This window comes from Manihot esculenta, chromosome 16 (assembly GCF_001659605.2).
Source record: "Manihot esculenta cultivar AM560-2 chromosome 16, M.esculenta_v8, whole genome shotgun sequence".
NCBI lineage: Eukaryota > Viridiplantae > Streptophyta > Magnoliopsida > Malpighiales > Euphorbiaceae > Manihot > Manihot esculenta.
Genome location: NC_035176.2, coordinates 27,281,090 through 27,295,169, shown reverse-complemented (window position 1 = coordinate 27,295,169; position 14,080 = coordinate 27,281,090). Strand labels below are relative to the sequence as shown.

At 33.1% G+C, this 14,080-nt stretch overlaps 2 protein-coding genes and 1 non-coding gene across 3 annotated transcripts; 2 read left to right on the top strand and 1 right to left on the bottom strand.

The window, feature by feature from the left end:
- Positions 1-5,514: 5,514 nt before the first annotated feature.
- LOC110603341 (ras-associated and pleckstrin homology domains-containing protein 1) lies at positions 5,515-7,044 on the bottom strand. The gene has a single exon (XM_021741040.2). The coding sequence runs from the start codon at positions 6,712-6,714 to the stop codon at positions 5,644-5,646; it is 1,071 nt and encodes a 356-aa protein (XP_021596732.1). The 5' UTR covers positions 6,715-7,044; the 3' UTR covers positions 5,515-5,643.
- A 1,513-nt stretch (positions 7,045-8,557) lies between these two features.
- Positions 8,558-8,639, top strand: TRNAS-CGA. The gene has a single exon. It is a non-coding gene; the product is annotated as a tRNA-Ser (tRNA).
- A 2,544-nt stretch (positions 8,640-11,183) lies between these two features.
- LOC122722058 lies at positions 11,184-13,664 on the top strand. Its single transcript, XM_043951675.1, has 3 exons — positions 11,184-11,499; positions 12,086-12,204; positions 13,359-13,664. Exons 1-3 carry the CDS (start codon positions 11,339-11,341, stop codon positions 13,376-13,378), a joined length of 300 nt encoding a protein of 99 aa, XP_043807610.1. The 5' UTR covers positions 11,184-11,338; the 3' UTR covers positions 13,379-13,664.
- The last annotated feature ends 416 nt before the right edge of the window (positions 13,665-14,080 follow it).

The window sequence follows — 14,080 nt, the reverse complement described above, 5'->3', positions numbered from 1 at the left end:
GTAGGTACGGACCAGAGGAATCAGGGAAATCAGCAGTGAGTCCAGTGTCAGAACCTGCAGTGTCAGTGCAAAGATAACCAGAGGTGAGTGGAATTTAACTTAATGTTTTAATATGATAACTGATATTTTCTCATGCTTCATGCATCATGACTATGCTATAGGGTGAGTGCATTAGTGTACACAAAGATGATGCATTGCATTTATCCTTGTACTTGGCATTGCTCCTTGTACATTGCTTATGTGAGACGGCACGGACTTCGTGAGGATTCATTAGCCCTCAGAGGAAGACCTGGAACAGCCCTACGGGGACCAGGCACAACAGAAAAACCTGGAACAGCCCTACGGGGACCAGGCACATGGTACTTAGGTACCCCAGATTAGATAGAGGGATTTTTGATCCGTCCGGCCGAGGTGATGTGCTTATATGTTGCATTCCATGAGAGCATGTTTTATCACCTGTTATTTTATTATTCTACTCACTGGGCTATCGTAGCTCATCCCTCTCCCCTAACTCCAGTTGTGCAGGTTCAGAGGTCAGAGAGAACTCAGCAGGGTACAGGAAGAGTACAGAGTTTTGTAATAGCTAGCGTGGACATGTCATTGTATAGAGATAGTGTATATGTATAGAATGGTGTTTGATTTATAAGACTTGTAATCCCTTTGTAGCGTCACATGATCAGTTTATGTATGTTTCTTTATTGTTGTATGTTTATGAGCAAAACCAGGCTTAACATGATGAGTTTGATCCGCCTAGGGCCATGAGGAGCTCTAGTAGGGATTAGTAGAGAATAGAAAGATTGCATGCACAAGTTAAGCCTTGGAATGAAGAAAAGTTTTATGTTTTTACAGCAAATGTATGATCATGTATGGGATTTCACAGGTATACAGACAGAATAGCAGGCTTACTACGGGTCCCGGCGACCTTAAGTCGATCTGGATCCTAGTGCCGGTGGCAGTTCGGTTTCCGGGCTGTTACAGAGAGTACCACTAAAAATCCAAAAGAGACTTAATAGAGTCTTTATTTGATATAATAGATTGAATTGGTACTCTTTTAGCGGTTATCTTTATCATCACTTTGCCTTTATGAGATCTTCAATAACCATTTCATTAATGAAAATACATAATGAAAAGAATTGAAAATTTTGCTTTCTAGTAATTATTTTTATTTTTAATTTGACTTGTTAGAAATCTTATAGGTGATAACTGATTAAGAGATAAGTTATTATTTAATTTTTTAATTTTGTCAAAATTAGTAATTTGATTTTTACATTTTTAAAATCTGAAACTTTAACGAAATAGATGTTGCTGAGATTGGATTGATGATGTGGCCGGAATGGAATTATGCTGTAATTGATTAGAATCTGCAAAAAAAAATATGTGGGGTGGTGGTGGATACTCACGGCAGCCACTCTGATACTCAAATCAATATATCGATGAGCAGAGAGAGTACAATGAATTGCTTAGAGCTTTTGTGTTAGAGAATAACGTACTTTTTCCTCTAGAATTCTTTTTCTTTTGTATTATAAGTGAGTGAAAATAAATATGGTATTTTCCGGTAATCCAGTAGTAATATGGCCGGCTGCTTGATATGGGACATCGTCAGCTAATGAGTTAGTAATCCTGCGATTACAAGCGAAATGGGGATATACTGGACTATGCCTGATGTAACGTTCAGTTGCCTACTTGGGAAAGAATCTCATATCGGCGGTTTACGACAAATTAAAATTATATATAATAGTTAGCACAAAATTACTAAATAACTTGGGTTAACCATTTTGGCTAAGTGGAAAGTGAGTCCAAAAATTATTTGGGTCAGTTTGGGTCGCGCTGTTTTAATTTGTATTAGAGCCACCTTGGATTAGAAAAATTGTGTAGAGCTAGTGGGCTTGCGAGGAAAGGGTTATCGTGTGAGACAAGATGGAACCATCCGAGGTACTTGCGAACCACAATACCCAAGAGTTCAGTCCTGATTTAGCAATTGTATCCGATTCAGTTGTGATGATGATGTCGTAAATTTAGTAGGGGAGAATGTAACATTCAGTTGCCTGCTTGAAAAAGAATCCCACATTGGCAGTTTACGACAAATTAAAATTGTATATAATAACTAGCATGAAACTACTAAATAATTTAGGTTAATCATTTTGGACCAAGTGCAAAGTGAGTCTAAAAGTTATTTGGGTCAGTTTGGACCAGGCTGTTTCACCTGATAACGGTAACTTCTTGCCGAGACTCGCCTTGTCGACGGAAGGGCGAGTCTTTGATGATGAACTGGGTGTTAAGGTGTCCGAGTTTTCCTTTCTTTAAGTGGGATCACTTATTAATTTATCAGATTCTTACCATGTGACCCTGTCTTATGGTGACAGCTCATGACTTTATTTTGGACGATTGTTATGTAGCATCAGAGGTCCCCTTGCTCATTTTCAATTCTTCAGATTTGATGGTGACGGTTTGTCTTCTCGATTATATGGCACGCTTTGACTATTTGCATTGTTTTTCCCCCTTGATCATGATGGTGGCCTTATTTTTCGAGGCATATTAAAAACTTTGCCGGCTATGCCACTGTATAATAACCCTTTTTTCCTCTTTTATGTTTACGACTACTATATACGAGAGACATGAAATGGATGCTTTCTTTCCACTTTTTGAGGATAACCAAATTTGTGCGGAGAATATCATCATGGTCTACAAAGAGCAGCTGAAGATGGGTCTTCATGAATGTGCCAAGTATACTGCTAAAGGCTGCAACCAACCCGACTATAATGTCTTTTTCATATTGCAATCCTAAGAAGAGGGGTTGGATTGTGCAATGTTGATTCTGAGGGTAAGGAGAGAAGGTAGTTGGAGACACAGTCCTTAGTATGACATCTTTCCATAGGATGAGATTGAGTTTCTACTAATAGATTTTTAGAAGGTTCTAATGTAACAGAGTATTTGCTTAAATCCCTTTTATCTCATTGTAATCTTCCATAATGGAAATACTTATTTTATCTATCTTATTTGGCAGTAAAGACATATTTATTTGTGGGTTTCAACGCCAGTTTAATGAATATACCTTATAGAATTTCAGTAAAATGGAATGAATATCCGGACATGTGGCTTGGTGGATACCGGCCCTTGCACCATAAGACGCCTTAGGCATTTTTTGTGAAAAGGGATTTTTACCCAATTATTCATCTTGATTCTTGGTTATAAGATTCGCTTCCTCGATATTATCCTTTGATTGACACCAATTTTGTCTTTTGAGATTTAGTATACCCTCGCTCGTGGTTGTTTGTTGTAGATGACTTCGGTATTAGAGACTAACGTTTGGCTCGTGATCTAGTGAAGTATGTCTTGTAGCATTGTTTAGTGGGACCAACACCTGAAAGGTATGGCAAGAATCGTCTTTTGATCTGGCCTGAAAAATACTACATTGTGACCTAGGACCAATACTCGAAAGGCCTAGCGGGAATCGCCCTTTGACCTGGCGAAAACTGTTTCATGGCCTTATTCATTGGGATCAATGCCTGAATGGTCTGGCGAGAACCGCCTTGTGATTTAGCCTGGCGAAAACTATCTTGTAGTCTTATTTAGTAGGACCAATGCCCGAATGGTCTGCCGAGAACCGCCTTGTGGTCTTGTTTAGTGGGACCGACACTTGAATAGTCTGGCGAGAATCGTTTTAAGACCTGACCTGGCGAAAACTGTCATGTGGCATTGTTTAGTGGGACCAATGCTTAAATGGTATGGCGAGAACCGCCTTATGACCTGGTCTAGCGAAAACTGCATTGTGGGCTTATTTAGTCGCACCAATACTCGAATAGTCTGACGAGAACCGTCTTATGACCTGACTCATCAAAAACTACTTTGTAACCTTATTTAGTGGAAGCAACACTCGAATGGTAGAACCATCTTATAACCTGCCTTGGCGAAAAAATTTTAGCTTATGTCTCATGTCACACTTATATTTTTTCAAAGGATTATTGGATAAAAAAATCAAAATTTTTATATTAATTCATATTTATATTCAAAAGTTTAAATTTTAGATAATAGATTTTTTTTTCAATTTGACATAATTATAATTAAAAATTTTAATTAAATTTTAAAAAATTAATAATAAATTATAATATAGTTTTTAAAATTTTATATTAATAAAATATATAATTTTTTAATTTAAATTTTATATTAAAAGTGTATTTATTTTATATTAATCATATGTAATATTAAATACATTAAATTAAAAAAATATTTATTACAAATAAATTTCTACTACATAAAATACTATATATAAATATTATATATTAAAATGTTTTATTAAATATTTAATATTCATCATACATATATTTTTAATATATAAAAAATTAGAATTTATATTAATAATAAATAAAATATTATATATTTCGGTTTGTAGTTATGGCTTTATGGTTTTCATAAAAATTCAAATCTTTTTAACTAAACTTTTCATAGTTGTTTAAAATATTTAATATTTTATTTTAACAATAAGTAAATTTACTATGTATATTATTTCATTAGTTATTAAATAAAAATGATGTATATTATTTTATTTTATTTTTCAAATGAAAATCGAGAATTGAAATAATAAAATTTAAAATTTTTAAAATTTATTTAGATGAACTTACTATCACACTAACCCTCTAAATGTATTATTTTATTAGTTATTAAATAAAATTATATTTTATATTAATAATATTAAATAAAATATAATATTATATATTTTAGTTTATAATTTTTTATATTTTAAATTTTTATTAAATTATTAATATGCATGAAAAAAATTTAAATTATTAATATGCATAAAAAATAAAAATGAAAAATAAATAATGAAATTAATAGAAAAGAGCATCGTTGAAATAAAAATATATATTTAAAAAATTATTAGTAAAATAAAATTTTATAGATTATATTATAATTTATTATTAATTTTTTAATTATTATTTAAAATTTAAAATTTTTAAATATAAATATAAATTACCGTAAATATTAAATTTTTTATTTAATATGCTTTTTATGAGATTTGGATTAAAAGATTTTTTATTAAAATTAATTGAAATAAATAATTAAAATTGAAATAAATATAAAAAAATTAATTTTATCATTTAAAATTTTAAATTTAAAATATAAATGTGAATATTTATAAATTTTTTAGATTTTTTGGATCAATAGACTAAATTTTAATTAAAAAATATCTCTGGTTAAATATTAACATTATTATACTATTATAAATCAATGATAATAGTGATAAAATTTCAAAAGACTTTTTAATTGAATATTTAAAATTATAGAAAATATTAATGTAATTTTTAAAATATAAAAATTAATTAATTAGTTACACCGTATCAACTAACCCTTCTCTTATTTATCTGTTTATCTGTTTATCACAGCTCATAACAATTATTTAAGAAAATAACTTTAAGAAAATATAATTATTTATCCTAATTATTTTTTATTTGATGGAATATTATTGCTTAGGAAAATCTATAATACCAAATTTTGAAAATGGATTTTTAAAAAAAATGAAAAGAAAATAATATGATATTATTGCCCCAAACCTACCAATAACTTTAATACACCTAAAGTAAATATTAAACGACAAGATCGAAAATACCCAACTGGGACTGCCCTTCTGTCTGTCCTCAAATCAAATCATAACCCTTCATTTCCATTAAGGGTTGAATCCAACCGTCCATAATCTTGAAGAGCTTTCAGCAACTGGGCCCCTTTCCTCCTCGCTCTTGCAGTGCAATCCCCTTGCAACGCTAATACCACCGCACGCGCCACCTCCTCCGGAGGTGCGTGTTGGACCGGTTCCTGCGATGCACCACCACCGTAGATAACAGAGAGTGCGCTTATAGCGTACTCTCTCCCTCTTCCTTCCATTTCCCCCATCTTAGCCACCATGACAGGCATGGCCAGCGCGTGAGCACGCAGCTCCGCTGCTCCTTCCTCCACAGTACACGCTAGCTCCAAAGCTGCTAATGCACGCTCCGCTGCAGGCCCTTCCAACTCCATCGCAACTTCGACCACAGCCCCTACAGTTCCGGCTTTTACCGCCACGTGGCGGTTCTCCTCGGCCAAACAAAGAGCTAACAAAATTTTCGTTGCCAGTTTCGCACCCGCCTTGTTTTTCAAATTTACCACAACCCCACGCATGACTTCCAAAGGACAAACCGGCTCAGTTGGTGGATTGGGAACTAGTGAGCGTTCTAATAGGTGAAGAGCATCGAGTTTCTCCGACTCGGACCCGCTACTGAGTTGGAGCTCGGCTACATGGAAGATCTCCTGGAGTTTAGCAGAATGAATCGGAGGCGGCAGCGGTTGTGGAACAGATGGGAGGGAGTCGGGTGTTGGGTCGGTTTTGGGTTGTGTAAGGGACTCGGGAGGTGAGTGGTGGTGGAGAGGAGAGATTGCAAGGGGGAATCTCCACTGGGTGAAGCTCTGAGAAGCGGAGGAGGAAGAAGACGAGGAGGATTCAGGCTGTGAAGCTTTTAAGAGCGGGCGTTGAGCTTGTGGCTGAGGGGGTAAAACCAACGTCAGCGACGCTGGTGGAGGAGGAGGTGAAGGGGGTAAGGGTGGAGGAGGGGCAGAGGATGAGAGTGGGAGAGAAGGGGAGTGAGGAGCAGTGGGACTTAGAGCAGTTTGGGCGCAGTGGCGAAAGAACCCACAAGAGAAGAAGGGACGAGGTTGAGTTTTGAGCTTTGGGCGCTGAGTTTTCATGGCGTCGAGTAAACTATAGTAGAGAGGTTGAGGGCAATAGAAGCAGAGAGGATTGAAGAAGATGCAGAATTGCGAATCATGGAAGAGAGAGAAAAAGAGAGTGGCAGAGATAATGAAGTGAGTACTTGCAGTGTGAAACAGTTCATAAACAGCAGAGATATTCACTATAGAGTGTTCTCTTCTTCATAGTGTCCGGAATGAGACCCCCATTTGGAACCAACAGTTGCAGTGGCAGTATCAGAGAGTACGTGTAAATTTCCTTTAAAACTCATACATTTTCTTTTTTACTTAGGAAAAAAGGATAAGCTTCGGGCACTAGGAGGATCAAGGATGGGCTTTCAACAAATGACACGGTTTCTACTGTGAGCCTGCGTAGCAGCATTTTTCAGACCCATACTTTCCTGCTTGTGATTTCAAAGTGACACATTCGATCAATGGATTTCAAAATTAAATTCAACAGAATAAATTAGAAATTAAAATTTTAATATTTATAAAAATTAAATTAAATCAATTTTAAATTAAAATTAATTTTGTTCAGTTTAGTTAATTAAATATTTTAATAAATTTTTTAATTATCCAGTAAAAGTTCTTTTATATTAGAATAATAAAATATATAATGGATAAAACTAATAAATTAGTTAATTAATAATTTTTAAAAATTTTAAAAATATTTTAATATATTTTTTAAAATTAATAAACTAAATAATAAATATTATAATATAATAATTAAATAGTAAATTTTTTTCTTTTTAACAAGCTTACGACGAAATAGTCGTACGGCCATAACACTAGCGTTATGGACTGCGACGGATAAGTACTCTCAAAGCAGCAGTCGTCAGGTCTAGTGGCCTTTGTGGAATTCAAAATTTCTCAGGCCCACTTTCAATCCTCGTTCTTGAATTGTTTCAAAAGAATCTTACGTTGGGCCTATCCTTGAATCACCAGTCAGCGAAGACATTACTTCTGCCTTTTTTTTGGCATTTTCCTCCTGCATATTAATTAGGCTTCATCTCTAAATTATACTAATAAAACTATGTCGTATTAAAACAATTATAAATAAATTTATTATTTATCTATACTTATCTTCTAATTATTAATAGTTTGAAAAAAAAATCATAATCTAGTCCATAATTACGGATCTTTTCTTTTACCTGCAAAACATTATCATTATATGTTATGATGGCTAGTGACAACAAAATTTACTAAGTCTATTAATTTATATATTTTTTATAATTTCCAATCAAGAGATAGTAAATCTTGAGTCTAAATTTAAGTATCACATTTATAAATAATTAATTTACTGAGAGTACGAAAAAAAAAAGAGGATACTGCTAATATAATGGCTACTGTAGCCTGAATGCTTCGCGAGAAATTAAATTGCATATCGCAAAAAGTATCACATTCACATATAATGGAGGAGAAGCTAGCTGCAAACGATAAATTAACCGTTGCTAACACAACCTATGCCTTCTTTACTATAGCAATGAACCTCGTCCCTTCTTCTCTTGTGGGTTGAGTTTTGAGCTATTGCAATATGAACTGTTATAATTAACTTTTATTACCACATTCTGTCTAAAATTACTTGTTGTTTTATGAAAATTAAGGAGTATTATTATTTTTTTCTAATTTTACCCTTATTTCTACTAGACATAATAATTACTTTTACAATCTAAAACTTTCTTATCATTTAATATTAACAATATAAAATAATGTTTTATTTAAAAACTATTATTTATTTAATAAAATGAAATAAATCTGGATAAATTAGGCTGAAAACTCTGTTTTGATCAAACTTAACATTATTTAAATAATATTAATATTGAAGTAAAATAGGACATGAGTCGTCGATATGTCCGAGTGGTTAAGGAGACAGACTCGAAATCTGTTGGGCTTTGCCTGCGCAGGTTCGAATCCTGCTGTCGACGAATTTTTCTTTCTATTTATATTTCTTCCATTTAATTTTTTTTTTCCAAAAGAATCTATTGGTTGGGTCGAAAAGACAAAATTGCCCTCAGATATTCTCTCCCTCCCTCAAGAGTTTTGCTCTCTGGAACAAAATAATAAAATTTAGGGTTGTGCAATCGGTCGGTTCGGTTTCGAACCGAACCAAACAAAAAAAACTGAAAATCGAAGTATAAAAATATTAAAAATCAAAAAAATCGATTATAAAAATATAACCGAACTGAATCGAATCGATAAAAATCGGTTTGGTTCGGTTCAAATTGAAATCTGTAATTTTTTTTAATTTTCTGCTTTTAATTTCAGTAAAATAATTTAATAAATATTTCACATAAATTTATCAATAAATATTGTTTAAATACATAATAATAATATTTAAAAAATCTATAAAAATCTATATAAAATTTAAATATATATATAAAATCAGTATTTCTATGTATAAAATTGGTTTTTTAGTTTTTTGGTTATTTAACACGTTTAAACCGAACTGAACTGAAAATCGAATAAATTGAAAAATACTAACCGAACCGAATCGAACCTTCCGATTAACCGAACTATTAAACCGAAATTAATCGGTTCGGTTCGGTTTTTCGGTTCAGACCGATTTATGCTCTCCCTAGGAACAATAGAAAGAAAGGAAAAATAAATAAATATGCATCCAATTTCACTTTTAAACAAGAATCTGTAGTTCCTCCATCAGTTGAAAAACTTAATTGGATTTTAAAATTTTAGGGACTAGCTAATTAATTTTGACATAATAGAGGGATCTCACAATAATTTACCAAAAAAAAATTATGTTAAGCTATACTTTTAATAATTCCCATGCTTTTATTTAATTTGAAGAAAGATTCAAAGTGGGTTTAAAGGATATTTTTCATGCAAAAAAATATAGATAGATAGATAGATAGAATTGAGTGCAACTCACTTCATTCTTTTCTCTTCCTCAAAATCCAAACCTCTCATTCTTCTCTCCCAAAAATTATCAATCAAAATCCACAAACCAAATGTTTCCCAACATGGACCTAATCCTTCTTGCACTCCTCTATTGCTCTTTCATTTCTTGTGCTCTTCTTCTAGCTATCTTTGTTACCTTCAATGGCCTAATGCTTGCATTCTTCATAACCCTTTTCTCCATTGTTGTGATTGATGTTAATGATGCATTCTCCTTGTTTTCTTTGTATTTTGTGACAGTGAAGGCAAATTTTGAGCTGGGTTTTGTTGTGATTTTGTGGGTGGTGATTCATGAAGCTATTATTGTTATGTTGGTTTTGAAACCTTTGTGTGAAAGAATGGTTTCTGAAATCAAAGTGAAGGCTACACAGTTTATCAAAATTGTTGAAGATACTTTGCTGCTAATCAAGACCGAAAGATATTGAACTTCTTCGAATTATTTGTTTTTTTTGTATAATAGGTAACTCGATATCTCGATTTCAGTACCAATTCATTGTTTTTTTATTATTATTATTTAGAGATTGAATTCCATTCCACCCTCTCAATCAATAAGGCAGCTTGGGTTATTTTGATTTTTCATGGTTGCAAAATAATGTTCTTACTCTCTCTCACTCTTGTTTTATATTATCTTTATTCCAAATGGTTAATCATGATAATTTACTAGATTGTCAATTAGTAAATTCTCATTAAGAGTGATGGTAAAGAAAAAATCTCCATTTTTTTTAAATAATAATAAGAAAAACCAATCCTTTGTGCAACAACTTGAATGGATGTCAAATGATATTTAATTTAATTTAATAAAATAAAATCATATCATGAGTACCATACAAGTGAATTCAGTTTGTCTAATTTTATATATGTATTTTTATTTTGCACTAATTAAGATTGTGTTAACAAATTTTATTTGATATTCTGAATTTGAGAGTTTTATTTATTTTTTTATTGTCTAATGATGCATAATCGTCATCCTATTATAGTGCTATATGTGTCACGTAAAACCATATGTATGGTTATACCTATCTGCCCAGTTTAAGACCATATGTATGGGCATATTTATCTGTTCAATTTCGTCAAACGGCCATTTAATTTTTCTCCAACGTGCGTGCTCATATGACAGAAGCGTAACTGACATCAAACGAGCTAGACTCCCTACAAGTAAGTCAGGACCTTTAATTAGTTCGGTCTGCTCATCGACTGAATTAATGTACTCTAATGAGTTTTAAATTTATTTTCTTCTTCATAGTTCAACCTTAATCTGTATGTCAGAGACTCAACAGCCATTTTCATTTATTTAAATATAATTTTATTTTATTTTTTAATAACGACAATATTACTATATATTTTTTTCTCATTGTGGGAATTTTTTTTTAAATGAATATTGTGGGAGTTAAAATGCATTTGTTTTAATTCTTGTTTCAAAATAATAATAAAATCAAATAATAGAGAATTTCCGAACAAATTTAATATCCCCCCTCCCTATTTTTTGAATGTGCCGTTTATTAAGTTTTTAAAATAAAATTGAAAGTGGAGGAAGATTTATCACTAATCTGCCGTAAGATAATCCACTTGAGGGACGATCTGAAACCGAAACCAAACAGATGGACATTTGTGGCGCATTACTCATTACTCATCTCATCACTCGTCAGGTGCCCCATGCCTTTGAGCTCCATAAACCCTAGTAAATGCTTAAACCCTTTTTGTTAGCTCTGTAAAAATGGCCGGTTCAAGGGTTCTTTCCAGATTATCCACTTACTCACCATCTCTCTCTTTCAAATTCAATGTATCCAAGTCGTCATTACCCAAAATTTCTCCGTTGAAATCGGGTTCCCAGTCCCAGATTTCTTCTTCAGCAAAGCGCATTTACCAAGCCTCAAGGTATTCTCTTTCACAAAGTGAGAACTCTGTTTGGTTACTTCAGATGCTGGGGATTAATTTTTTTAATTGAATGGAAGATTCTTTCCCGCTTGAATTTTCTGATTCACACTCTATTTGGAATTAAGAATTTCACGAAAAAAATGCAATTCAGTTGATTTCCTTTCTAACAATTCTCTTGTTTGAAATGATAGAATTCAATTATTTTTAACTTGGATATTTTCATTTAGAGAATTTTGCATGAATTCTTTTCTTGCAAGATGAGTCATGCTAAATGTTCTTAATTTGACATTTGTTGGCTTAGCCAGCTTGCTTGTTGAATTTAGTACTTTTTGATAGCTGTGGTGAGGGTAGAATCCTTTTTTCGACGAGGAAGCCCTTTTTTTTTTTTTTTTTTTTTTTGGGGGGGGGGGGGGGGGGGTAGGGGGTTGGGGAAGGTTGGATATCATGTGTTTGATAAAATTACTAAACTAAGTCTCGTTCCTCCACCGAAAAAAAAGAAGCCAACAACAACTAAGTTCTCATTAATGAAACGGAGGAGGGGAATATGACCCGACTGTTTATTGTTTCATTGCTGGTTTGAGTTCAGGTTACCTGTAGAATTGAGCTGCTTGATGTCAATGTTGCCATTACATAGCACAACAGCTTCTGCTCGTCTAACGTCATTACTTCCCATCGAATCTCCAAGTTGGGGCTTGGTTCCTCAAGGTGATCCTATTTCTCTCTCCCCCTTGCCTTCTTTACATTTCTAACTTCCTTTTATGATCTGATTGGCTTTTGTAATGAAATTGTCATGGTAACATAAAATTGAACCTGTCTGATTAGACTAGGTCAATTGTATAACAATAATTTGGGTGGATAAAATTACTCCAGTTCCCAATTGTCCTGATTGAATTGTATGATCATTTACTAGCTCTGTGTTCGGCTTATTTTTCCGGCCTTTTATTCTTCTTTTACAAATTGTCCAATATTTGGGTTTGTCTACATTGAACTCTTGATTGGCCTCCTTTCTTTCGAGTTCTCTACATTCCCTTTGATTTCCAGGGAAGTGAAATATTGTATTATTTGAAGCACTGTTGGAAATAACTTTTTCTCTTCCCCTGTTCAACTGTTTTCCCTTGAAATTCAGTGGACCTATATAACCAATATTTGCAAAACATGAAATGTTCTTTGGGCTTGAGTTTAAACTGCAATTCTGCAAAGGGAGTTAATTTTGTGCTCACGGAGAAGTATAAAAGTAGATATAGATAATTGCCTTCAAAATTTTTGCCTATTGTTTGGTATTTCTAAGGAATGGCAGCAATCATGTATCCGTTTTTATTGCTTGTGGTTTGGTATTTTTTTAATTATATTCTAGTATGTGTGCTTTAATAATTATTGCAGCAATACTGTGATGTCTTTTAATAACAGCAAATGGGAATAAATGGGTAAGGATTTAGTATCTATGCTCAGTGGGTCTCCTTCAATGCTTCATTACATGCCTGGACCTAGGGCCTGGATGCCATCTAGGATACTTAAGATACTTAGAGATTTCCTAGAAGAATGAAGAGCAACTGCAACTTATATGTGCTTTGACTTGAAAAGAAAATAGAATTAATCAGAGTTGGCATGTTAGAATTTAAGTAATACCAACATGCAACATGCATACTACTAGTGAATTTAGCATCATGCAGTTCCATCGAAGTATCTGTAGCAATAATTTGGATAATCAATGCATTGCTCTTAGTGTATTTCTGGACATTTTTTATTTCAAACTTGTAAACTTGTACTTTCTATTTCAAGTGACTGGTTTATTATACAAATGCTGCAAAGCAAAAAATACTTTTTGTGCTATAGAACTCATTGTGTTATTCTTGCTGCAGGCAAATCTATGCCTTTATGACTGCATCCTTCTTGTCATGGATGCGGCATGAAGAATTTATTGCTGCATCGATATGTATCTTTTTCCTGAACTTTAATATTTAAGGGCAAATTGTGATAAAGCATCAATCATTGTAATGAAGAATTGGTATGGCTTTGGGTGGAGGCGAGCTAAGGAAATGACCTTTTTTTTTCATGTTGGTGAAAATTGAACTTTTGCAGTTTTCTTGATCCATTTCTAGTTCTTTTTGGGTTATAAATGATGCAATCTAAGATGCTAATTGTTAGGATGAGGACTAAATTCTTTCTTATTGTTGTATTTTGTCTAGAAGTTCTTCATGGAACAAGGTGTTTGAACTGCTGATGAGCAACAGAAATTATCAAACATCTCTGTTTTCAAAAAGCTACAGTTTTTAGCCTTTTTTTCGTAACATTGTAGCTTTGTAGTTTTCGCCTGTTATCTTTGCATGAAGAAAGCCAAATTAGTTAACAATATTTGTAGAAAATGAGAACTTTTCTTTTTTTGTGTTTTTTGCTGAAGATAAATAATTTCATTGCTCTAGGCCCATTACATCTTAAAGGCTAAAAAAACAGAAAATATTGAGCCCCAAATACAAGCTACATATAAATTGCCCAGTGTCTAAACCAAAAGAAAACATAGCTTGCTGGGAGGAGACAGAACTCAAAGCTATTGCAGTTGCGGCTTGCCGAAAGAGGATCAGCG

Excerpts from the sequence above, each read along its gene's own strand:
- LOC110603341 (XM_021741040.2), bottom strand. The coding sequence starts at position 6,714 with ATGAAAACTCAGCGCCCAAAGCTCAAAACTCAACCTCGTCCCTTCTTC.
- LOC122722058 (XM_043951675.1), top strand. The coding sequence starts at position 11,339 with ATGGCCGGTTCAAGGGTTCTTTCCAGATTATCCACTTACTCACCATCT. Across the intron at positions 11,500-12,085 it reads CGCATTTACCAAGCCTCAAG|GTTACCTGTAGAATTGAGCT; the intron begins GTATTCTCTTTC and ends GTTTGAGTTCAG. Across the intron at positions 12,205-13,358 it reads TTGGGGCTTGGTTCCTCAAG|GCAAATCTATGCCTTTATGA; the intron begins GTGATCCTATTT and ends TTCTTGCTGCAG.